The sequence below is a fragment of the Castor canadensis genome, chromosome 6 (assembly GCF_047511655.1).
Source record: "Castor canadensis chromosome 6, mCasCan1.hap1v2, whole genome shotgun sequence".
In the NCBI taxonomy this organism is placed as follows: Eukaryota; Metazoa; Chordata; class Mammalia; order Rodentia; family Castoridae; genus Castor; species Castor canadensis.
This window is the reverse complement of record NC_133391.1, coordinates 43,063,075-43,089,090: the sequence shown is the minus strand read 5'-3', so window position 1 is coordinate 43,089,090 and position 26,016 is coordinate 43,063,075. Positions and strand designations below refer to the sequence as shown.

General features: G+C 47.3%; 2 protein-coding genes across 2 annotated transcripts; one reads left to right on the top strand and one right to left on the bottom strand.

The window, feature by feature from the left end:
- Positions 1 to 7,028: 7,028 nt before the first annotated feature.
- On the top strand, positions 7,029 to 8,585 carry LOC109676137 (sperm motility kinase 2B-like). The gene has a single exon (XM_074077850.1). The coding sequence runs from the start codon at positions 7,029 to 7,031 to the stop codon at positions 8,583 to 8,585; it is 1,557 nt and encodes a 518-aa protein (XP_073933951.1).
- Positions 8,586 to 9,800: 1,215 nt separating this feature from the next.
- Positions 9,801 to 26,010, bottom strand: LOC109676136 (RB-associated KRAB zinc finger protein-like). Its single transcript, XM_074076413.1, has 5 exons — positions 25,741 to 26,010; positions 24,522 to 24,578; positions 15,944 to 16,070; positions 15,597 to 15,692; positions 9,801 to 14,742 (listed from the first exon to the last, which is right to left on the bottom strand). Exons 2-5 carry the CDS (start codon positions 24,534 to 24,536, stop codon positions 14,375 to 14,377), a joined length of 606 nt encoding a protein of 201 aa, XP_073932514.1. The 5' UTR covers positions 24,537 to 24,578; positions 25,741 to 26,010; the 3' UTR covers positions 9,801 to 14,374.
- Between the last annotated feature and the right edge of the window lie 6 nt (positions 26,011 to 26,016).

Sequence of the window (26,016 nt, the reverse complement as noted above, 5' to 3'; positions counted from 1 at the left end):
ATTTGGGAGGTGGAGATTAGAAGGATCATGGTTTGAGGCTAGCAGGACCAAAGAGTGACGGAGGGGCAGGGCGCAATACTGGGGATTGAACTCAGGACCTGGCCTGGCTAAAGCACTTAACCACCTGAGCCACAGTCCCAGTCTAGCTGGTGGCCTTTTACCTGGCAGAAATAGAAGCTGTCATGGAGTGTTGGCGGGGAAGGAAAGGCCAGTCAAAGGTTTGGGATAAGTTTCATCTCCAAATAAGAAATGATTCTGTACTCTTGTCCCAGGTGTAAAATCTTGTCATTTTTGTTGAGTCACATGTTCTCTGCAAGTATGACGTATTTCAAACACGTCTACCAACTGGTAAGTATAAAAGTCTCAGACCAGTTTTTCAGAACAACCCACAACCTGGTCCTGGTGTATGAGATCCTGTGAGACCACAGAAAGGCAGACACACCCAGTATGGATCACACAATGCAATTTATTGGGGTCCTTACAAAGTTTTTTTGGGTGGTACTAGAGATTGAACTCAGGGCCTCAAGCTGCTCTACCACTGGAGCCACGGCCCATGTTCCTTTTACTTTCAGCTTGCTTTTCAGATAGGGTCTTGAACTTTTACTCAGGCCAGCCATGGACCCAAATCCTCCTACTCCCACCTCCTGAGGAGATAGAATTATAGTCACGAGTCACTACACTGCCTTGCTTTTTTGGGGGGTGGAGTGGGAGGTAAGACTGGTGTCTTGAACTCAGGGCTTCACACTTGCAAAGCAGGTGCTCTACAGTTTGAGCTGTACCTCCAGTCCATTTTGCTCTGGTTATTTTGGAGATTGGGTCTCTAGAACTATTTGCCTGGGTTGCTCTCCAACCTCAACCATCCCAATCTCAGCCTCCCAAGTAGCTGGGATTACAGGAGTGAGCCACCAGCATCACACAGCCTTATTTTTGAGATTGGGTCTTGCTATCTTTTTTCCCAGGCTAGCCTTGAACCTCCACCCTGCTGTCTCTGCTTCCTGAGTTATTGGTTGGCTTTATGAATGGAAGCATGGTGCTGGGAACCAGCAAGACCATTGGATCCCCTCAATTTGGGTCAGAAAGAGGGGCGTATGTATGACTCAGAACAAAAGTGATTTCATCCTGGCTGAGACGGACCAGGCTTATCTTATGATAATCTAGAAGAATAAGGCACAGCCCTGGTGCCAGGGTCCTCACGGTTTGCTGGGAAACTCCCCAGGAAAAACCAGCCTCAGTTTCTCAGGGGCGATCACGACCATTTTCAAGAAAGATGGCTGCAGTTGTGTCAGGCTGGATCCATACACCAGTCTTAATATTTGGGGGCGCTCACTGGCAATAGGACATTGTAAAACAAAATGATTTATATGCTAAGGTCTTGCCGCTTGTATAAATATTTGCACACAGTGTGTACTTGTGCGTTTCAGCAGTGGGCCAGGGGTCCTGACATTCCTTCCTTTTTCCTATAAATGAAAAAGAGTCACAGTGCGTGACCACTGAGAAATAGATGTGTAAAGTGAGCTTCTGTCAGGGTGATGCAAAGTTAGACACTGAAAATATCGAGTACTTTGAAACAAACTACTTTCTTCGTCTCTCCCTGCAGTTTGGATGCAGTATGTGTTTACAGTAGGCTTTGTGAGCTTTTTTTTTTTAAATGGTGTTGGAATTTGAACTCAGGGCCTTACCACTTGAGACATACTCCCAGCCCATTTTTGCTTTAGTTATTTTTCAGATAAGGTCTCATATTTTTGCCCAGAGCTGTTTCAACCAAGTTCCTCTTATCTACACCTCCCAGATACTGGGATGATAGGCATGCATCATTATACCTGGCTTCAGTATTGAGATAGGGTCTCACAAACTTTTTGCCTGGGCCGGCTTCAGATAGTCATCCTCCTACCTATGCCTCCGACGTAGCTGGGATCATAAGCCTGTGCCACCGTGCCTGGCCAGCATCCATTACTCTTTTCAAAATTAGGATCTGTTCATTGTAGAGGGGCTGCATTGTGACAATTCCAGATGGGCTTGTATTGCACATAGATTAGACCACCCACCATCTCTCCCTCGACCCCTCCCCACCCCACTTACAGCAATCGCAAGAGATTTTTTTGCTCTAGTTCATAGCATATGTGAAGTCCATCCTCCATATTCCCTCCCCTTCATCTCCCTCATTCAGCTCCTCTCCCACTAGCACCCCACACGCTGTACACATTTTACTTGGGCTGTGTGCACACCTGTGTCCCCACTACAGAGTAATGACCCATGGGTATGGCCTAACCCTGTCCATTTCTCCATTTATCCCTGCCCAATCAAGTGGTTGATGGAGAATTTGGCTCATGAGATGTGTTAATTCCACCACCTTTTCTCAGACCTCTCTTTCCATCCACCCATGTGCCCTGGTGCAGAGGTTGCGGGTCCAAAGGTTTTCTTGAATGAACGAATGAATGAGTGAACAAGTGAGTGAATGATTGAAGGGAAGATTCAAGCCAAATGCCATTACTGATTACTTCATTGATACAACACAACAATAAAAACACTTTTAAAATGAACAGAACTTAGCTGAGTGCTTCACGAATGGTGACAATTTGATTAGACCCTGCCTTCAACAGGTGTCTAATGGGACAAGAATCCTGGATATCCGATTACAATGAGACTTCACCGAAGTTTTGCTGGGTGGCAGAAGCTGGCATATCGGAACACAAAGGTTTTGTGCTTGGTTTGATTTGGTTGGGTTTGGTTTTTGAGATGGGTGCTATGTTGCCCGTGCTGGACTCAAAGTCCTTATAACCTGCTACCTCCACCTCCTGAGTGGCCGGGATTACAAGTGGGTCCCACAATGCCCAGCTAGGTTTGGGTGTGTAAACTGTCCTTCAGGGTAGGTCATGTTTTCCCTGACCTGCGGGACACGGTTTATGGGGTCATCTTGCCTCCAGTGAGGGGATTGCTGTGCCCACAGAGGACGTGAGCTTAGCCTAATCATCAGCCCATGATCTTAGAGAGACGCCAGCTTTCACCTTACCAGATCATCGCTGCCAGCCTCACCACTGACACACGAGCCATGACTCGGGAGGACAAGAAGCTCGGGTGGAGTTGATTCTGGACCTGTGCTCAGACTGTTTGATCTCAGGGCTGCACTGACCAGTGTCCCCTCTCTCTTTTGGTGCCTCTGCAGCACAAGCTGCCACCTAGAGTGCAGGTACATGGCTACTGCCCCTGGTTACAAAGTGTGTCCTGCCAGGGGACAACAGGCCCCCAAACTGTTCTATGAATAGAAAGTGGAGGAAAATATGAAATTAGATCCACATGGCTATAACAGAAAGTTTAATATGCATCATAAATGTTAGCAGATTCTTTTGAACCCCAATGCAAGTGTTCAGAGGCAGAGCCTTGGGAAGAGATTAGGCTTGAGGCTCCTGACACATGGACAGTGTGTGTGCCTTTAGAGAGGAGCTTGAGGGGCTGGGTTCAACCCTTCCACCCACCCATCCTGAGAGGACACAAAACAAGGTGCCACGTCACAGGGGAGGGCTCAAACTCTCCACGCAATGATTGTTATAAATTTGAAAAGTTCCTTGAGGCAAACCATTGTGGGTGACAGCCTGCCATGATTGGCCCACTCCGTACTGCTCCTCACAGGGCCTTTGTGATGTCATAGAGCAGCATGTATTTAAGGGCCCGAGTGGGCTGGCTTTTGTCCTTTTACTGCAGGGAGCTCGTTGGGTGTGACCTGCTGGACTCGAGCGTTGTGAGAGACTCCATCCTGACAGTTTGTGACCTACTGCGCACCGTGAGCCGCTAGTTACTTCACGTCGTCCGGTAAGGGGTTTAGGGTTTGGTGTTTTGAGTTTATTCTTGTTTATTTATATGTCGTTTGTGTTTATTCTTGCTCGCTTTTTCATTTTTTCTTTATGTCTCCCCATTTTTTCTTTTTCTCACACTTGATTTTTCTTAGTCATTCATACTTTTATTTCCTTTCATTTTCCTATTTTTCATTGTTATTTCACATATTTTATGTGTGCTGGATAAGGTATTTCATATTCTGTTTCCCTACATGCTTAGAATGCACTTGAATCAAGTTCACCCACTATTACCCTGTCCCATCCCCAACTCATTAAAATTCCCATTGTACCTTCTTGTCCTGCGTTGTCCACCTAGACTCCACAGGAATAAAACAGGCAACGTTTGTCTTTGGGGGACTTGCTTGTTTCACTAAACCTCATGTCCAGGTCTATCCTTCAAGTGTAGACATCATTTTGTTCTTCTGTATAGCTGAGTAAACCTCCACTGTGGTTGCAGGTGACAGCTTCTGAGCCATCCATCCACTGATGGGCACCTAGGCTGACTCCATAGTTTGGCAATTGTGAGCGTGCAGTGATCAGCCTGGGTATGCAGGGTCTTTGTCCTAAGGTGACTTTGATTCTTCTGGTATCCACTGAGAGGTGGCATATCGGAATTCATGGAAGGCTCCATTCTTAATTATTTCAGCCCCATCCAATTTCCGCAGGGGCTGCACTAATTTACTTTCCTGCAGCTGGGAAGCCGTGGGCTTCCTTGCCAGCGTGTGTTGGTTTTGGATTTCTTCCTGGTAGTCATGGTCACTGGGCCACCAGGGAGTCACAGTGCAGCTTTGAGCTGCGTCTCCCTGATGGCTAAAGATCGTGGACCTCTTTCTAGGCGCTTACGGCCATGCGGACATCTTCATTGAGAAGAATTTATCCCCTGCATTTGGCCCTTTTCTTGATTTTGGTGCTGAGGTTTGAACTCAGTACCTGTGCTTCCAAGGCAGGCGCTCTAGAGTTGAGGTGTGCCGCCGGCCCTTTCTGCTTTTAGTCATTTTTCAGAGAGGGTCTTGCTGTTTTGGGCAGGCTAGTGTCAGTCTGTGATCCTCCATCTGCCTCCAATGTAGCTGGAACTACAGGCACATGCAACAATGCCTAGCGTTTCAGTGAGATAGAGACAGTGTTTACCCCTGCTGGCCTCTAACCATGGTCCACCTCATGCCCTCTCCCGACTAGCTGGGATTACAGCTGTGACACACCATGACCCTCGTGATTTGCTCTTATATTGATTGGGTTATTTGCTCTTTTGTTGTCTCGGTTTTGGGGTCTTTAAGGATTCTAGATATTAATTCCCTTGGATGAGTAGAAGGCCAAGATTTTCTCCCGTTCTCTAGGCTCTGTGTTCATTCTGTAGTTTGTTTCCTCTGTGTGCCATAGCTGGAGAATTCCACTTGTCAGTCAGTTCCCACTCTAATTTCCTGGACTGCTGCAGTCAAGTAAGTACTGGGTGCTTACCCCTTCGCCTGGGGCTCTGCCACTGGATGCCTATTCGGAAATTCATGGCAAAGCTTCGACCCACGTTTTCCTCCAGCTGTTCCCAAGTTTCTGTCTTAACTAAGGTCTCTGGTCCATTTTGAGTTCTTTCTGCACAGGGTGTGAGATGGGGACCTGCTTGCGGCCCCAGTGTGGATGTCGAGTTTTGCCAGCACCATGTGTGAAGGGCCATCTTTCTTCCAAAGTACGTCTTCGGCTCCTCTGTCAAGAATCTCGTGGCCGTCGCTTCGTGGACGTCCTTCTGGGTCTTCTCTTCTCTCTCCCAGGTCTCTGTCTGCTTTTGTGTCAGTACCATGCTGCTTTTGTCGTGATGGCTCTGTAGTGTAGTTGAAAGTCAGGTATTGTGGTACGTCCGGCATTGCTCTTTTTGCTGACAATTGTTTGGTAATTTGGGATCTTTCATTTGAATTTTAGCGTAGATGTTCCTACTTCCATGAAGAATGACATTGGATCTGATGCAGGCTGCATTGAATCTGCATCCCAGTTTGGGGAAGATGGCACTTTGCCAACAGCGTCTGTCAGTCCGTGGACACAGGAGGTCTTTGCATCTTCTAGTGTCTTCTCCCATTTCTCTCCTCCATGCTCTGTACTCGTCAGGACAGAGCTCCTCCCCTGCCTTCCCGAAGTGTATCCTAGGTGTTTCTTGAGGCGCTTGTGAATGGGATTGTCCTGCTCACTTCTTTTGCACCAGGTTTCTTGCTGACGTACGCAAAGGCTACTCACTCTCCTGGTGACTTTGTGTGCCGCTGCTTGGCCGCAAGCGCTTCTGAACTTGACGTGTTTTCTGGTGGAGTCTTCGCCTCTTCTGCATTGGATCATGGTAGGTGCACACACGGGTAATTTGCTGTCTTTGCTCTTTATTGTCTCCCTCTTATTTCTTTCCTTCCTCTCCGCATCGTTGAGGGTTTCTGCATCTCTGTCTGCCACAGAAACTTGCCCACATCTTTCTTTTTGTGCTTTTATCGCTGTCTGGTTTTGAAATCAGGGTAACAGTCCTGCCTTTCTGTAAGGAGCGCTGATGTGTCCCATCCCTTTGCTTTTCGTGGAAAAGGCTGGGATCCGTGTTAGCTTTCCTTTCAAACTGGTAGAATTGAGCAGCGTATCCATTTGGTGTCCTGGGCTTTTCTTTGTAGGGGGTTTGTGTTACTCTTTCAAAGTCATTCACTCATTTTTGAATTGTGCAGGTGTTTTGGATAACGTTGGGTTCATTTTGGTAGGTCCTTTCCTGTGTGTCTCAAAACATCCATTTCTTCAAGATTTTCCAATTGACCTGAATCTAAGCTTTCACCATGTTCCCTAATGGTCGTCTTGACTCCAGTGGTTTCTCTTGTCATCTCACCTTTCCCGTGAATCATGTCGTTAACTGTGTTTTCTCTTTCTCTGCAGAGTTTTGCTAAGTATTTGTCAATTTGTTTATCCTTGCAGAGCTCAGCTCTCGGGACCATTGACTTCTCTGTGGTGGGATAGTTTGCCTTTCCTTTATTTCAGCTCTGGTCTTCATTATCCTTTCCTTTGGCTTTTGGGTTTAATTTGTTCTTATTTTCCTAGGACCTTGTAGCACCTCTTGGGTTCTTTGTTCAGGGATCTCTGGCTTTTGAGGGAGGTGTTTCTAGTGATACACGTCCCCAGTGAGCCACTTTTAATTCATATGCGGTGTTGTTTGGTGTTTCCACTGAAGAGTTCTGGTGACGAGAAGGACACGGGATGGAGCGGAAGGTGAAGAACAGCTTTTTTGGTGAGAACATCGTCACCAAGCATTACACAATTCTGCACACCCTTGGCCAAGGCGGGTTTGGTGAGGTAAAACTGGCCCAGCACAGAGTTACAGGAGCCCAGGTGGCCATCAAAATTGTTTCCAAAGGGGAGCAGAGCTTCACCTCCATATCCTCGGAGGTGGCTATAATGAAGTCTATAGAGCACCCAAACATCGTGCGTTTATTTCATGTGATCGAATCAAAAAAATCGGTGTATATGGTGATGGAGTTTGCCTCTGGGGGAGACCTCCATGACTACGTCTTGGAGAAAGGCCAGGTGGAGGAGGGGGAGGCTCGCAAATTGTTCTATCAGATCACCTGTGCACTGAGCTACTGTCACAGCAAGGGCATTGTGCATCACGACCTCAAGCCAGAGAACATCTTGGTGGATGGCAGTGGCTCAGTGAAACTCAGTGACTTTGGCCTCAGTGCCATTGTCCAAGCCGGGGAAAAATTGCTCATGTTTTGTGGCACTGATGTTTTCTGGGCGCCTGAACTTTTTGATGGGAAGGCCTACGAGGGGCCTCCCGTGGACGTGTGGAGTCTAGGAATGACTTTATATTACATCCTGACGGGCTCGCTCCCCTTTAGCGAAGACACCACCTGTGAGCTGGAGCAGCAGATCAGGCATCTGACGTTCCAGTTTCCAGCATGCCTGTCTGCAGAGGTGCAACAACTGACCCACTACATCCTGACTGCCGACCCCAGAGGGAGGCCCACTGTGGCTGATATCATCCAGCACCCCTGGTTAAAGGCAGACCAAGAACAGAGGCAGGAGATACCCCCCACCCAATCCTATCGCAACGTCTTGGGAACGATGCGTGGACTGGGGTATCATTCCCAGGAGATCAGGGACTCTCTAATGAAAAAGTCCTACAATCATATTATGGCTACCTTCCTCCTCCTCCAGCATCAGACACCACAGGGGGACAGTTCCAGCAGACAAGAGGAAGAGGTCAAGGACTGTGACGATCCTCCTTGCCTGCCCCTGACAGACCCTGTCAACTCCTTCCAGAGGCGACTCAGTGCAACTGCCCTTCACTCCGTCATCAAATCGGTAGCCCCGGAACACCAAAAAGGTGGCGATAGGCAGAAGGGCCGCAGACCAGCCTCGTGGCCTGCTGTAGCCACCTGCAGGGGACCCACGAAGGCCAGAAACATCAGAGCCTCCCACTGCGGCATTCAGGATGCCCGGCATGATACCAGCGATGGTCAGAAGGGAGAGCGAGGCAGCGTGTCCAGTGGGCTGCCCCCCCGCCCCCCCACCCTGGGCGCAGAAAGTCCCATCACCAGTGGGCAACCCCAGAGTGGCACGATCAGGCCCACTCAGGGAGATGATGACCATGGAGGGACCACGACCTTCAGGAAGAAGTGGAGGAGAGCTGCCCGTGGCCTTGCCAAATTCGTCAGGGGCCTCTGTTGTTGTTGTGTGCTGGTCAGCAAGAGAAAAAGTCAACTTCATGCTTTTGGAGAGACGGGCCAAGGGTCAAGTAAGTGTGGCGGGTGAGCAGGGCTCCTGCATTTTATTCTGTCTGCCGTTAGTAATGTCAGTTTGCATTGAAAACCCCAGGTGTATACATTTGTGGGGTGCAATGCAAAGGTGAGGTATACCTGCACGCTGTGGGCTGAGGGAGTCACTGTACTCAGTCGTCTGTCACCGCACAAAGTCCTGCTGGGTCCCATTCTGTGGAGTCTAGGCAGTAGGACAGAGGTTACCTGAGGCTGGGGTGGAGAGGGTGGCAGGGAGGGGAGGGAATCTGTGGACCAAAGGGGACAGAGTTTTCCCACAGGAGGGGTCAGGTCGGAGAGGTGTCGCACAGCGGGGTGACTGTAGTCGTGAAGAAGGTCCTGTGTATTCATGTCAAAGTCACCGAGAGTCCATTGCACACGTCTCCCTGCCTCTCGAGAGCACAGAGTAGATCCCGGCGTTGGGGTGTGTGAAATCCTTCGTGTGCAGGATGGGTGAGATGTTCTAAACGGAGGCTGTGCTGATGGTTACACAACTCTGTGAATATGCTAAAAGTAACTGCACGAAAACAGGCAACAGCCTCAGGTGTGGTGGTTCGGCACTAGCCGAGTTTGTGGGAGGCCCTGGTCCCACCCCGACACGAGAAAAAAGGAGGAGTGTATGATTTGCAAAGAACCCTTCTGCAAAGCCTTGAACAAAAATTATTTTCACAAATACCACAGTCCTTGCTTTTCTTTTTGTCACACTGGGGTTTGAACTAAAGGTCTGGCTGGTCCTTGCTCGGTTGTCGCTCTGCCACTGGAGCCACACCCACGGCCCTTTTGTGCTTAAGCTATTCTGCAGGTAGTGGGTCCAGGATTTCCTTGGGCTGCTGTTGGACTAGCTGTGCCTTTCATCACAGTGAGACAACAGGTGAAACACCATGCCTGGGTTCTTGCTTGAGATGGGGTCTTGCTAAATTTGTCCTGGCTGAACTTGAACTCTGTACCTCCCTTGATCCCGCTCCCCAGTACCTGAGACTACAGGCATGCCTTAGCGCCTGGCCCACAGAAGTAACTTCCACAGGTACAAAAATCTTTGCAGGAAGATGGTCCACCCTCGTTACTCACAGGGCTACTACAAGTAGGCCAGCTCACAGACGAGCAGCACCCTCCGTAGCTGTTAGGATCTGTGTGTTTACACTTTGAACGGTCGGTCACGTGGTTATCACAAAGATGGTTACTGTACCTAAAAGACGGTTACTGTACCTAAGTATTTGGTGAATTTTCTGCCTTTATTCAGTCTGTTCCCAGTAGACAGAAGATTTTTAAAAGTCTTCTGTTCCTAGTAAATAGATTTTTAAATCTGTACCTTCATTTTTCAACCCATCTCCATGAACACATTTGCTAATTCAAATAAGTAGAAAGGTGACAAGTTCTTACAATTCAAAATTACAATGTGAAACGTGTGGCACAGATTTGTAATCCCAGTTGGTGGGGAGGTGGGTGGAGTGGACTTCAAGGAAGACAAGTCTGAATGTTGTGAGACCTGGAAAAAGATGGAGCCTCCCCGCAGCAGTTGAATGTCTGGCTGGCATCCATCTTCAGCCCTTTTTACAAATGACCAAAACAGAACTGATTCAATGCAGAGACAGAGAGCTGTTCCTTTGTAGAACTGTGGGTGCCGATCAGCTTTCTTTCTGCTACACCTTTCAGATGACTCTGACTGAGAAAACCGATGGCCTTTCAACATCTTGGCCAACTCAAGATCCAAGCAGGGACTCGTCCAGGGAGCCCAGGAAGGAGGCTGAGTACAGGTGGTGGACGCCAGGGCCGGAGGGCGTGAGCTCCTCCCGTCACCCAGCACACAGATGTCTGGCGTGAAGTGCCATGTAAGTTCAGCGAGTGGCGCCTGGCAGCGTGCCCCAGGGCCGCAGCTGCAAACATGGCTGCCGAAAGGTCTCCCACGAGACTTGTCATTTAGGACCTCAGCGGACAGGCGGTGATGTCCTGATGGAACGGCAAACAGCGTCAGGACGTTCCATTCCTATGCAGGTTGGCCTGATGGCCTCATTGCCTGCCTCTCCCAGCCCACACCAAGCTCAGGGTGGGTTCCAGAGCTGGGTGTTCCAAGGTCACAATGGATGGGGCTGCTCACGGATGAGTTCATGCCCCCTGACTGGCTAAGTAAGGATGAGCTTGGGGGGATTTGACTTTCCTCTTCTCTTGACAAGAACTTGTCAAACTTGGGAATGAAGCTGGAGTTTCACTACCACAGCACCCCAGACCTTCACACTGACTGACTTCCTGTGTGCTGCTGGGTCACACATTTTCTCAGGTGGGCCCTTTGCCCGTTCTAGGAAATTGCTCCACCTTAGCTACACCACCTGTACCCAGAGCTACATTTACTTTTCAAAGGATGTGAGAAGCTGCCAAAAAGACACAAAATGTAACAACTGCCCCGGAACCTCTCACCCTCTAGCAAGGGAGCTTTCATTTTCATTGCGAGGGACAGACCAAGGGCCTCACAGTTGCTCGCCCAAGTGTGGGAGAAGGGGTCTTCTGGATTACATGTGAGCACCGCCGTCTCGGTGCGAGAGCTGTCAACATGACTGACCAGAGGCACCGCCCGAGCTGAAGTGAGAGTAAGACACCAGTTCTTCATCTGATGGCAGAAAGCCTACTGCCACTGTTAGTTTCCTCCTGGGAAGTGGGGCACAGTTTCTAAAACAAGTGCCCCCCTGCACAGATTCCTCCTTGCTGCCTGTAAGTATACGGACACATAACCAATGGGTGGTGGCCTAGGCAGGCCAGCATGTGCCGGTCCCCACTGCTCTGTAAGGGCCCCAAGTAAAACTCATTCATGGACAAGCAGCCTGCCCACCTGCCTCATGGCCCTAACCGTGGTGGAGCCACTTCCACGTTCAACTCAGAGACACGGGCAAGCGGGAAACCCAGCTCCTGCTCTGGGTGGGCTGTGTGCATCTCTCTGCCTTCCCAGGGTGCAACTCGGCCTGCATGTCTGAGGACTTGAGTGTGGGTTCTGTTCTGTGGCTGCCTCTGCCCAGGACTTCTGGATCTCCAGCCCCCACCAGGGAATGGAATCAGCATGCATTTCCACCGACAGTCATAGGAAGGTAAGTGGGAGGGGGTCCCACACAGACCCATAGACATGAAGACCCCCTTCTGTGCACCTGCAAATTTCCCAAGCAGGCGTCATGGGGTCCTGCCTCTGCAGCAGGATGAGAGAAATAGGAGGTGTGGGGGTGGGGAGACCCTTCTGTCATGTCTCCTTTGCCTCAATTTCCTTATGTGAATCAAGGGCACTGACCACTTCCCTCCCGAGGATTCACCCTGAGCCCGCTGCCTGCCCCATGCCTCATATTCCATAGGTGCCCACTAGCTACCTCCTGAATAGAGACGGTGCCAGCCCAGCTGGTCAGTGTGCCATGTCTCTCAGGACTTTAAAGGCTGAACGCTGAGTTCGGCCGTCCTGGAGCAGGAGCTGAGGCGGTATTGCTGTGCAGATGAGAGACTTGGGTGGGGAAGGTGGGTTGTCCCAGACGTGGACCCTGGGAGGTCACAGCTCACACTGTGACAACGGAACCATTCCATCTACTTGCCACTGACGGGGCAGCTGTGTGTCCACAGGTTCCAGAGAAGTGAGCACTAAGGTGGGGGTGACAGGGAAGCCCCCTCGCAGCGTCGGGTCAGCAGGCTCGGTTGAAGGAAAGCCTTCATCACAGGGTTTCAGGCAGGGACGCTGAGGGGGACAGCTGCCATCATTGCCCTGTCCCCGATCCTGTGACATTTCACAGCCAGCCCTCTAAGCATGCTGGAAGTCTAGAGGAGAGGCTTGAGCCACAGCCAAAACAAAAGGAGCCTCACTGCAGTTTCTCAACAAACTAAAACCACCTGTTCCCCCAGGTGGCCTGCTGAGTGTCCTGGGTGAGGACGCCCGCCCACTTCTGGGCAGCACCCACACTGGCCTGGAAAAGCTGCCCCCCAAAGATGCTTGCTGAAGATATCCTGTGAGTCATGTCACCCTGTCCTGCCATGGAGTCCTGCCAGCACTGAGCCGAGGGCCTGACCACTGTGAAACTCTGCTCACAGGGTCTGCTCCGCCTGGCCCTCTGTCCTCCGACCTGGCCTTGCTCTGTGAGAAACCCCAACCCCACGCTTCTCTGCTGTCCCCAGGCACAGATGCTCCCTGGCTGTGCCTCTGACAAGGCTCCTCGGAACTGCCCACCAGACAGTTGTACCTCTAGCCAGTGTCAAACACCTGAGAACCCCAACATCCTAAGGCAGAGAGCTGTGACGCACCCATTAGCAAGGTCCGAGGTTTAGGACATTGGTCCTAACAACTGTTTTCAAGCACCAGTGGTCCTGACCCCGTAGGCCCCACAGCTGTGTCACAGGTTGCTGTCAAGTCTGGTGGTTCCAAAGACCTAGGCCCTCGAGCTGTCACAGCAGGTCACCACCCCTTAGGACTGACAGCTGTAACTGAGTCAGCATCAGCGGGGAGGGGCTGCACATACAAGGCCCTGGAGTTTTAACACTCATGGTGTCACCTGTGACTCTGGGTGCGGTTGGCCAAAGAGCTCTAACACAGACCGTGTTGTGGAGACCGATGGCGTCGTCACCCTAGGGGCCAGCGCTGTGATATTATCCAAGGTCCAAAAGCTTTCACGACTTCTTACTTTGTAGAGCTGGGGGGTGCCAAGCAAATTTTAGTTTTAGGAGAGCCTTCCTCCGGCAGGTGCTGGCAAGGACTCCTTCCATCACCGTCCCGTCGCCAACTCTGGGACAGAAAGGCAGTATCCCTCTGACAATGTCTGAATTCCTACAGGAGAGGCTTCAGCCCCATGCCAAGGAAAACGAGCCCCATTTCAGTTTCTCAGTAAACTAGTTCCCACCCCTCACCTCCAGGTGGCCTTCCGACTGTCAGCCCAGGGTGAGGACCCCAGCCTGTCCTAGGCAGCACTCAGCTGAGCTTGGAAAGGTTGCTGCCCCGAGTCTGTTCCTGACATGGCACCCTATCCTGGCATGGCGTTCTGCCGACAGGCTCTGCTGGATGACCCCAGTCCACACAGTTCTCATGGATGGACTGGGCGCTGAGTCCAGGGCCTGCACTCTGTGACCCTCTCTGCTCACATGTTCTGATACCCCCGGGCCTCTCTACCACCCAGCCTTCTCTATGAAGATCCCCGGGGCTTTTCTGCTGCACCATCCCTGTCCCCGGGTGCAGCTGCTCCCTGGCTGTTCCTCTGACAACTGCCCTGATTTATCTCCCCAGCTCCCCGGCCAATGTCATGGAGGAGGACAACCAGGTGCAAACCAGACACGATTTCCTTCGTGTATGCTAACAGGTATGGGTTGGGCCCCTGTTCCACAAATTGGTAGTTGAGTTGATCCAGGTCCATGGGCTGAAAGACTCAGTTTCCCCAGAGGAACGGCAGCAGGTGGGGATCTTGGGTACATGGGGCTGGATTAGAGAGAGAAGGGAAGGGGTGTGGAAAGGAGGGGTGTGGGGAGTAGAAAAAAGCGGAAGCTGGACATGGGGAGAGGTCTCCATGGGGAGCAGCACTGGTTCAGGGAGCCTTTTTCTTTCCAGATCCAGTGTTATGTACCAGAGCTGAGGATATGGGGGGAGACTGCACCCACCTGCCCTAGCAGTCTGCAGAGCAAGCATCCTAATGTCCTTGGGCTGAGTAAAGGTACCTCTGTGTCCTTGCAGTGTGCCCAGGGCGATTTGATGTCTGCTTAGGAAATCCTGAAACCCCCTTGCCTGACCACTCCATGCCACTGACTCCTCTTCATCCCTCTTAGCCTTCCGACAGATTTCTTTTCTTATGAAATCCCAGATGCTCTTTCCCGGAGAACACTTTCCTCACTTTGAGAACAGACATCCCTATTTTGATTAAACTCATAGGGTGTCTCTCCGTATGTTTTTCCACATTCAATGCACTCTCCAAATCTCTTTGTTGCATAGCTTCCATCACTACTAATTAATTCTGAAATAGATTCTAAATTCTTTCCACAGGAGACACAACTGTGAGCTATCATGCTTGGTGAAACAAGGAGAGATTCTACATTGCACATTTTTTCAAATGCACACCCTCTGTCTTCCAGCAGGTCTTGGTTGTTGATGTCGACAGCTTGCCTCAAATGCTTGCCTTCAATGTCCTCTACTAGGTCACCAGCTTTGCAGACTTCTCCTGAAAAGAAGCACAATTAAATAAACCTTGTCAATTTGAACACACAAGCTACCGAATGGGAGTGGTATCTACATATTTCATTTGTGGGACTGATTCTCACTTAGGACCACTGTCCACAAATAAAACTAATTATGAGTGTATAGGGCTTGCTTTCCTTTGATTTTTTTTTTGCACACATGCACACATACATGGGTGGGGAGATGTGTGGAAGGAGGAGGGTGGGCAGGAACTCAGTAGTAGTGGAAAAAGTGAGTAAATCCACACTGAACATAAGCACCTTTGTTACTTTACAAATAGTCAATCTTTGGTAGGAAAGGTGAAAAAAAACCCAAGAAATTATGAGCAGAGTGTAAAGTCATTGAAAGGGTGCTGATCCAGGAAGAAGTGGGATGATTTGGAGGAAAAGGGTCAGTGGGAGAATAATTACTGGGCACATGTGCAAAGGTAACTTAATATTAAGTATGGACTACGTCTGGGAGAAATGCATCAAAATTTATATTAAATGGCAAGACATCACTGCATACCAAGATGACCACCCTAGATTCTTCCCACATCTTTGTCTCTCTACACTGCTGTAAATTTCCTACCATTTAGAGAGACCTCACAACCAGGGCTTAGAAGAGTTTATGATACAAAGTCAATGCTCATTATGTTTAATTATAAATTTCCTTTCAATGTGATGACTACAATTTCCCCAACTGGTCACGTCCCTATCACAATACTTTTTCTGAAGACAAACAAGAGTTTCCATACTCCTATGTTGCATCTGGTGTAAAGCCTTAAGCATCAAGTTCCTAAAGCTGCCCTACAACTGGGATGACCATTTTCTAAAATTTGACATTCTACTCACTCACCTGGACAACTGTGAGAGGACAAGTCACCTTCTATCATCCATGGCTCTTCTCCCTGCTCCAACCTAATGATCACATTTGGTTTGGTAACATCGTACCCTGTTAACAAGAAATGCAGAGGTACTTGGACTAGCTGGCTGACTTCAGAAATCGACTGCAGAAGATGCTGCCACCCATGCTATACAATAAAGACCCCATTTTTTACTTATCAAAATCAGAACCTTCCAATGGAGAGGTAAAAATACAAAACTTGACCTCTGCCCAAAAGGAACTAAAAAGAGCTTACCATTTGTTTCCTCAAACTCAAGAAGAGTCTAAATTTCAAGTGTTTAGATAGCAAGCGGCCTCACCCACGGAGACGAGGTTGCTGTAGTTCTCCAGCATCACGTCCCTGTACGTGGTCTTCTCGTCAGCGTCCAGCTGCTGCCACTCCTCCTGGGTGAAGTCCACAGCCACGCCCTTGAAGGACACCGGTTCCTGCAACGGCAGCACAGAGTTGAGTGACATGAAAAAGGCACTGGAGACAAGATTTTCTCAAGTTCACTGGTACAGTTAACTGTGAACACTGAACAACTTAACAAACGATATTGGAGCTTGACTACCTTTGAGGTTTTCAATATGTAAGAAACAAAAATTAAAATCAAAACACAACTGAGTTCCCATTTTGCAACTAGACTATGTGAGTTTTGGGGATACAAGTAAAACCCCACTCCCATTCTCAAGACAGTGACAGCCTAACGAGGAGACACATATAAACAAATACATGTGTTTTACTCCTTGTCACTTTCTTGGGTCTTCTTTGCTGGCCATTCCCTCCCCTTTCAGATCCCTTCATGGTCCTCAGCACTCGACTAAGGCTTTGTCTCTTTCCTTCTCATCACTATCCTGGTGCTCTCACCCAGTTTCAGCTCTCAGATCCTTTTTGCCTCTTTTATTTGCATAGCCAGTTACCTCTGGTTAACCGCATTGCTAGGTTTTTTTTTTTTTTTTTACTTAGAGTTTCAGCTTAACATCTTTATTTATTTATTTTTTGTGGTATTGGGATTTGAATTCAGGGCCTACACACTGAGCACTCCAACAAACCTATTTTTTCTGTGATAAGGTTTTTTGAGATAGGGTCTCATGAACTACTTGCCCAGGCTGGTTTCAAACCACAATCCTTCTGATCTCTGCCTCCTGAGTAGCTAGGATTACAGGTGTGAGCAACTGGCACCTGGCAACATCTTCTTTTTGAGGGGGTACTGGGGGTTGAAGACATCAGTGCTTTGTGCTTGGAGGCAGGTGCTCTTCCACTTGAGCCACCCCCCCCCAGCCCAGCTCAAGCATCCTATCTCAAACATTTTATTCTTGCAGCAATATATAGTTTGAATGAACACCTGAAGTTGTTATTAGCGTGATATACGAAGAAGATTAACAAACACAACTCAAACTACTTCAACTCTATGTTCCAATTAGGCTTCACAGATCCAATTAATTTAAAGTCCTGAAAGGTGAACTGTGTATTCTACAGGATTAAGGAAGAAAGGTGATGATGAGGTATAAAAAGTACCAGTGAAGTAGCATCAATATTTAAGTGTTTAGCGAAGAAGAACAGGTCAAAAGATGCCAAGAAGGCACATTCCCAAAGTCAGCTTCTGACAATAACAGTAATAACAATTAATTCTAACTCAAGAGAGTAAATCAAACATACACAATTATTTTCCCGCCTTGAAAATAAGTCCAACTCAACAAAAAAAATTAGTTCCATTCTACTAAGAGTACCGGAACACAGAAGTTCTTCCACCAGCAGTGTCTCATGCATATCCTTGATGTACAGAGACAAGAAGGAGACCCAAGAAATCAGAGCCTTGGGACACACACTGTATCCAGGCTGCCTGTAGCAAAGTGGGCAGTCTCCAGTAGAGCCCTTGAAGACTTGAGGCCAATTAACAGGCTGGGGCTCCAGTAGGAACAGAGATTGATGACAGGAAAATGAGCCACAGGACCCGAGCAGTTTGCTTGGTACCTGGGGTCAGTTTACAGAGCAGCAGGACAAGTGCTGAGTCTGCAAGAGAAACCTCTGGCAGCCAGATGTCATAGAGTCCATTATCAGGGCGACCATGTATGCACTGTCCAAAGAGAAACCTCTGGGTGGGACACCAGGAATGCAGGTGCAGTCCAGGGCTGTCTCAGCAAACCAGAGTATTTATTTATCCCTAGCCACACTGTACGTGGATCTTCCCATACAGCAAATGTAGAAAACCCTTGTTAACGGAAAGCAATTTGAACAGATTGACTTGGCTGCTGCTTTTCCTCTTCTAGGAAAATGAAGTGATGGCCATCTAACAAGGTGGCCTCCCAGACAGCTCTCATACTCCGCAGCCATGGTCTCCAGAAATGAACCAGGCATCAGTTGGGGTAATCACTGGAGCACATTCACACTGGCTGCTCTTCGCTACAAACGGCAAAAGAAAAGCAAGACTCACTGGCGAACTGAGGAAAAGAGCATGAATGAAAGAGCAGCATCAATATGAGTGATCAACACCAGTGGAACCAAATTCATACAGGAAGCAGAACTCAAATTATGTCTCCTGACCCATATTTTTAAATAATTAAAACAAGAGCATTGGGCAAAGAATGCTTAGAACTTAGAGACTGGATTGTTAAAAAAAAAAAAATCCTCACATAAGAATCTTGTTTAACAAAGGGGACACAGAATAGTAACTCAGGAACTTTCTCAGAAAATAAGAAATGGAAATGAATACTGAAGTCGGGATTTTCCTCAGTGGAGAAAAGACGCACACTCTCACTAAAATCAGGAGCGAGGTAAAACACTCATTTCCTCCAACGGGAGGAAACAGCTAAAGGAATGAAACCAAGGAGAAATGACTCTCATTTGCAGATGACATTAAAACTCAGAGAACTGACGATGAGACCAAATCCATAAAACAACTGTCATGTCACAGTGCAGGTAACATGGAAATCAACAGCCCTGCTCTCATAGAGTAAGAAGATGCAACCCAAATGCACACAGGGTGTTTCTACTAGGATATCTTTACTCCTGAAAGGTATGCAGGCAGAGAGGAACAAATGGAATATTCCTTACTCTTGGACAGGTCAACTTAATAACATAAAGGTGTCAGTTACCCTAAGTTACTTTATGGAAATATGATCCTAACAAAAACAACAAGCTTACTCCTGCAAAGACACAAGGTCCAGAATTTGTTCCAGATGACACAGAAGTCCATACTGGGAAGGGAGGAATGGAGAACAGCCAGGAAAATTGTAAATGGAAAACAAGCTATGAAAGGGGCCTAACAGTACTAGGTTTTAAACATGGCCTCTATGATTAAAACAGCTTGGTAGGGCTGGAAGTGTAGCTCAGGGGCAGAGCACATGCTTAACATGCACAAAGCCCTAGATTCAAAATCCAGCACCAAAACCAAAACAAAAACACCCCAACTTCCCCCACCAAACCAATGAAAACAAACAAACAACAAAAAAACCCGAAAGAGCAGAAAAAGAAAAGTGAATCTAGAAGGACTTTTCTGATTAGGTGATAACAGGAATGTCCCAATCATTTGTGCTATGGTTTGGGTGTGGCCTAAGTGTCCCCCAAGAGTGCACTGTGATTAAACGCTTGATCCCCAGGTGGCACTGTTAGGGGGTGGTAGAACTTTGGGGAGGTGGGACCTAATGAGAGGTCCTTAGCTCAGAGGCTGTGCCCTCAGAAGGGACTGAGGGACACCAGACTCTGACTTTCCTATTTGGTAATGTGAGCTCCTAAACACATAGCTCAACTGTGATGTGACACAGCCCAAAATGGAGCTGTAGCCTCATCACACCCATGAACCTTCAAACTGGTGAGATAAGCAACCTTTTTTCTTTACAAGTGAGCTGCCTCTGGCGTTTCATTGCAGTCACACAAGACTGATTAATACAAATTTGTTAAAGCAAATGCTAACCACTTGGACATGGATCAAACTGCATCCATACCTCACACCATAGAAGAATAAACTCCAACTCCAACTGGGTCAGTGATCTAAATGTCAAAATGAAACCTTACAAGAAAAGAAGGAACCAGGTGGATTTCTCTGTAACCTCCATGTGGGGTAAGGCTTTCTAACTATGACTCAAACATTAAGACATGTGCTTTTAGTGGTGATGAACTAATGGACTGGATTTACCCTCCTCCTGCAACCCTCCCACACACAGAAGCAATGGTTCTCAAGACACTGGTCCCTATGCAGTGAAGGACGGTGACCCATCAGAGGTGGAAACAAGGACCTCTCCAGACTGTGGAACAGGGGAGAAGGGGCAGAGCTTAGGAGAAGGAGGTGAGAGTGGGAGAAATAGGCAGGAAAAATATAAGCTATGAGGAAGAAACCAGTGAATAAAGACTAGCTCAGAAATGGCTGAGATGTTATAACTAGTAGAGAACACCAGAACAGTTTATAATTGTATTCCACATGTTCAAAAACTTGAGTAGAGACCCAAACAGAACTGTTACTGGTGAAAAGTATAAAATCTGAGGTGAAAATTACACTGGACAAGATCAATGGCATTTCAGGGATAAATAAAACAAAACATGAAAACAGAGTTATTGAGGCTGTATAAAATGAAACCGACAGGAAAATTGAAATCAAGAATATTTGGGGGGAGAGGGGGTTTGTGGGACAATTTCAACCAGCAAAGGAAGGTGGGGAAGTAATGAGGAGGAGAATTCCCCCAATATTGATGAAAACCACAAATGCAAAAATCCAAGAAGTTCAACACTCCCCAAACAAAGAAAATTGAAGAAGGTGACACTACGACACATCACAAGAAAACTGTTCCAAACCAGTGAGAAACAGAAAAGTTGAAAAACAGCAATGAAAAAAGAGGGAACATATTATATACAGAGGAACAAAGACAGGTGAGATCAGATTTCTTTTGGAAACACTACAACTGAGAAGCGGGGGAGGAATACATTTAAAGCATTTGGGGAAAAACTCCAGCAAAAATCCCCACTAAAGCAAAGGAAAAATGAGGATATTTCTGACAGAGGAGCTGAAAGATTTCCTCACCAATTAGAAATGTTAAAAGTCTTCAGAGAGGAGTGAATGATAGCAAATTAAACCTGGTTCTATACAAAGGAACAAAGAGGACTAGAAATGGTAGCTGTGAATTCTCTCATTAGGTAAAACTCCTTAAAAGATCATTATTCAGCAATAGTGTAATGACCAAAGGGAGGAGACATGGAAGTACCTGTTGTGAGCTCTTATGTAAAGCAGTGTATTTCTGGAAGGTAAACTATGATACATTAAAGTTGCATACTATAAATCCCAAACACCTAGCAGAGTAACAAAGTAGTGTTATAGTTAAAGGCCCAACAGAGGACGTAAGATGGCATAATAAGAAACATAAATCAAGGGTCTGGGAGTTTGGTCAGTGGTAGAGGGCTTGCCTAGCATGTATGAAGCCCTGGCTTCAATCCCCAGCACCTGCAGCAAGACAAAACACAAAAAACAAAAGGAAGGAAGACTTAGAAGAAATATGGGACAAATAGAAACAGAACAGACTCTAACCTCACCAGATACAGTAACAAACACATTGTACAGCAGTGGTCTAAGCATCCCCAACCAAAAGGCAGAAATTGTCAGAGTAGATAAAAACAAAGCGCAAGGCCCAGCTGTACATTACCTATAAGAAAAGCGTGCTCAATGCAAAGACGCAAACACACTAACAGCAGAAGGTAAAGTAAGATGTACTATGCCCACATCACTCAAAAAGGACTCAGTGGCTTTTTTCAACAGCAAAGTGGTAATTGAGAAAAACATTAAAATCTTTTTTCTTTAAATGCAGTGCTGGACATTAAACCCTGGGCCTTGTGCACTCTAGGCAGACATAATCTTGAAGGTTTATCCAAGTAATAAATATAGGAAGCAAAAACTGACAGAATTCCAAAGAAAGCAACAAAGTAACTGCAGAAGATTTCATCTGCCCTTCACAAGTAGCAGAAAGTCAGCAAAGACAGAGAACACATGGACAATGCAGCCGATTTCATCAATCTGATGTCATCAGCGCTCACACACACTCCACCCCACAGGAGCAGGACATTCGTCTTCTCTAGTGTGCAGATCCTACTCTAAGCCAGAAATCTAAGTTTTCATGTAGTGTTCAGCCAGAAATTCACAATCTAAATGCAAAGCGTGAGCAAACATCAGGGAAACCTAATCTCAAAGACTTTTTAATAAAATAACTGGCCTATAATTCTTCCAATAGTATAATGACACTGAGAAACTACTCCACATTAAATAGCCTTAAAAAAGCATGAAAGCTAAGTGCAGTTCATAATCCTGGACTGACTCTTCTACCAGAAATAATGACTGCCATAAAGGAAAATACTGGGAAACTAGCAAAATTGGAAAATGAACTGTACTTTAAATGAAGTACAATTAGAATTTTCTAATTGTGCCATTGATACGTAAGGGAATGTCCTTGCCTATAGGAGGGATAATCTGAAGCATTACATGGCAAAGAGGCACGACACGTGGCACCCTCTTTCAAATGGTACAGGAAATATGTGCATGCATAAATGTGTATGGACACACACACAGAGGCAAATGTGGTAAAATGTTAAGAACTGAAGTTTCTGAGCAAAAAGAATGTGATTTCTTTGCAACTCTTCTGTAAATCTCAAATTATTTCTACATAAAATACTGATTACAAACAAATGCTATCAAATATATGAGGTATTTCAAAAGGACTTGGAAATCAACTTAAAGGGGTCTTCCCTGCCCGCAGATGGAACCACTTAAATATCCAAGTGATCTGCAACTTCACGTCACCTGAGCTACTTGAAATTTGGTGGAGCACTTGCCTAGCATGTGAGAGCCTCACACTTGCCAGGCAGGGGCTCTGTACCACCTGAGGCACACTCCCTGCCCTGTTTGGCTTGAGTTATTTTTTGGATAGAGTCTCGTTTTTGACTGGGGCAGCCTTGGACCAGTCCTCCTACTTCTGCCTGTTGGTAGCTGAGATCTAAGGTGTGTACCACCACCATGCCTGGCTTGACGTTGAGGTGGGGTTGCAGTAACTTTTTTTTTTTTTTGGCCTGGGATACTCCACTCTGCCTCTGGAGTAGCTGGGATTACAGAAATGAGTCACTGTGTCCAGCCAACATGAAACATTTTTAAACCCATGGTCTCATGATAACCAGCCAAAAAACCAAAAATGCTACTCAAAATTTTGAAAACTATCTTCCTGTCTTCCAATATACAACAAAAATGAAGTGAAGCTGAGTTTCAGATAAGTACTCTAGCTTGTAAATGAGGAAGAAAGGGTAGAATTAGTGGACTGCCATTCTGCCTCCCAAGGGAATCCATAGACTGTGGCAATGATCATCAAGCAGAAGACGCTCACCTCACAAAAGCAGAGCCAGGAGGGTGACAGAGACCCCGCAAGAAAGGAAGCAATGCCATGAAAAACAGTCCTGACAAAAGAAGTGAACTTAATCGACCTGATCAGACTTCCAGATCAAGCTACCAAGTGTTCAAGGCATAAAAGGAATTAAAAAAATTCGCTAAAGGTAACACTATGACAACACATTCCAAACTGAGAAACTGAGGATAAACAAATTAGTTTCTTCAAACAATAAACAGCAGAAAGAGACATATTAGGGGAACTATCAATAAAACATTTATCTTCCAACTGCAGCGTGTGGATGTCACCGTATACTGAGAGAAAACATACCAAAACTTTTCTAGAAAACCGAAACACCAGACATTATATATTCAAAAAGAATGGCATTGTGGGTAGTCTCCACTCTGTTAAAGAAAGACTGGCTATCACTTACAGACAAATACAGAAATACATATTTTTTTGTGTCTGAGTAAAAGGAGAGATGCCGTGAAGGAAGTACGACTTTGAGAGCAACAAATGTCAAAGCAGATGAAGGGCCGTATGAGGCAAGGACTGGAAAATGTACACTGGATTTGCCTGTTATTAAGTCATTGGTATTCTTTACCTACAGATTCAGGAAAGTGGTAAAGATGTAACCAAAATACTGAGAAATGAATGTGAATAGGAAGTGAAAAAATCTTTGTTAGTGAATATTCTTGCATTGTTTGCTGTCCAACCCAAACAGACAGAAATATGGACCCAGGGGAGGAGAAGCAGGTCAGTAAAGGATGATCAGGTCATGCCCCCATGATCCTGATTTCATCCCTGGATTAAACAATTTGGTCCACAAAACAAACAAAAAACAAAGACAAAGAGAAGTCATGCACCACAATAGTTTATTAGGAAAGCTATCTGCAATTATACCTACTTTAACAAAGAAAAATCTTTAAAACTCACAGGTAACAACAATGGTGTCTTGTAATGTCTTCATTTTCACTGATGATGTAATGGATGTTACTTTCCTTTTTCTATGACTATCTAGCCTATCAAGCCAGGCATTGGGGATGCACACCTGTAATCCTAGCTACTCCGGAAGCTAAGATTGGAAAAATTGTAGTTCAAGGTCAGCTGGGTAGAGATGGGGGAGTTTGGAAAAAAAAAAAAAACAGCAGAGAGCTTAAAAGAGGAGGATCTCAGTATTCACTCTGGCAAAAAGCAAGACTTTATTTCCAAAATAACCAGTGCAAAAAGGGCTGGAGGTGAGGCTCCAGAGGTAGAGAGCTGCTTAGCAATCTTGAAGCCCTAAGTTCAAACTCCAGTTCCACAAAAAAGGAAAAAAAAAAAGTGCTACTTGGCAATAGCTTCATTAGCCCTAAACTATCACTCACCTGCACCAAAGACCTTACAAAAGGCTCTCAGTGCTGATTTGCTTCTCTGACTGCATTTCACTTGATAATATCTTTTATCCATTTCTACATTGTCATTTAAAGAACAGATCCTTATAAACCTCCTCAAATGTATTACGAAGAAGAGGGAAAGAAAATATACACAAACAGGAACACTCACCTTCAATCTGTTCATTTTCTGCTGCTCTTGGGAAACTGTAGTCTATTGAGGGTGGACCTAAGGGAGGAGAAGCAGGTCACTTCAGTCAGGAATTATCTAGCTGAACCATCAAACGGAGTATACCTACTGAAAACTCAAGAGGGGAAAAAAACCAGTGACAGTCAGGAAACACACACTTTTTAAATTCTAAATCATCAGGTGATACAGGATGGCTTAGACACTCAAAGTTGAATATAAGCCTTGACTCCCTTTCTCAAATGCTCTGCCACTATTAAACACAAGGCACAAAAACCGAAAGTTTTCTTGGGATGTGCATTCATTTTATTATTGTTTGGTTTGGGTTGTGGTGTTAAGAATCGAAACACGGCCTTGTACATGCCCAGCTCAAACTCTTACCTGCGAGCCACATCCCAGCTTACTGGCTCTTCAAATTGCTTAAAATCAAAGAAGCCACAGGAATTGAGAATTTGAGCTCTCAAAAATGGAATGAATGCCTGGGCATTGTGGTGTACACCGTAATCCCAGCACTTGGAAAGCTGATGCTGGAAGATCATGAGTTCAAGGCCAGTACCAGTCACACAACAAGATCCTATCACAAAAAAGGGGGTAGGGGTGTTAATGGGCATAAAGAATGGTTTGGTTTTTAAAGTACCCGCCTAAACTTGGCTGATGCTGTACTTAACTAAACCGGACCACAGCGGACAGAACACTGCAGTCCCGTTAGCACTGCGACCAACAAACCTGTGACCTTAACCTTGGTCAAGTCACCCATCTTCCCCAGCCCAGTGTCTTCCTCCTCCATCGATCCAGGCAAAAGAGACTTTTCCTGCACTACACCGGGTGACTCTACAGGACAGAGCTGGGGGAGTGGGGGGTCAGCAGACAAAGAACAGAGGTGCCCATGACGTTTAGACCCGGGGATCCTGGAGCGGGGACAGCTGGGGGAAGGGGTGTCGGGGTGCGGAGTCAGGACGTCATTCCCGGTCCTCACAGCCCCTCACGGAGCGCCGTGACCCGTGCAGCCCGCCGGGCCTCCGTCCCCGGGGCCGCGGAACCTGCGCTGCCCCCTCGCTGTGCCCGCGCGGTTGCTGCAGCAGGCCGCGCTCACCCGGACCGCAGGTCCCGACCTCCCCACCGCCCTGGGGCTCCCAGGGCCTTCGGGACAACTTCAGGCCGAACGTCCCTCCCGGGGCCCAGTTCTGCCGTCCTCGGCACTCACCGTCCGGCTGCGTCCGCCGAGGATGCCGCGCGCCGGGCCCGGTCCAGCCGCCGCCGCCCGCCGGGTCCTCCGCCGCGGGCTCTTCGCTTCCCCTTCGCGCCTCCGCCGGCCCACGCGGACCTTGACGCGCACAGTAGCACCCGCTTAGTGCCCGCCCGGTCGCTCGGCCCTCAACCCCGCTAGCAACGCTGTTCTCACAGACCAGAGGACCAAGTCTGGGAGCAAAGGCTGCAAGTGAACTGGGACAGACAGGAAGCGAGGGCAGTGCAGCAGCCG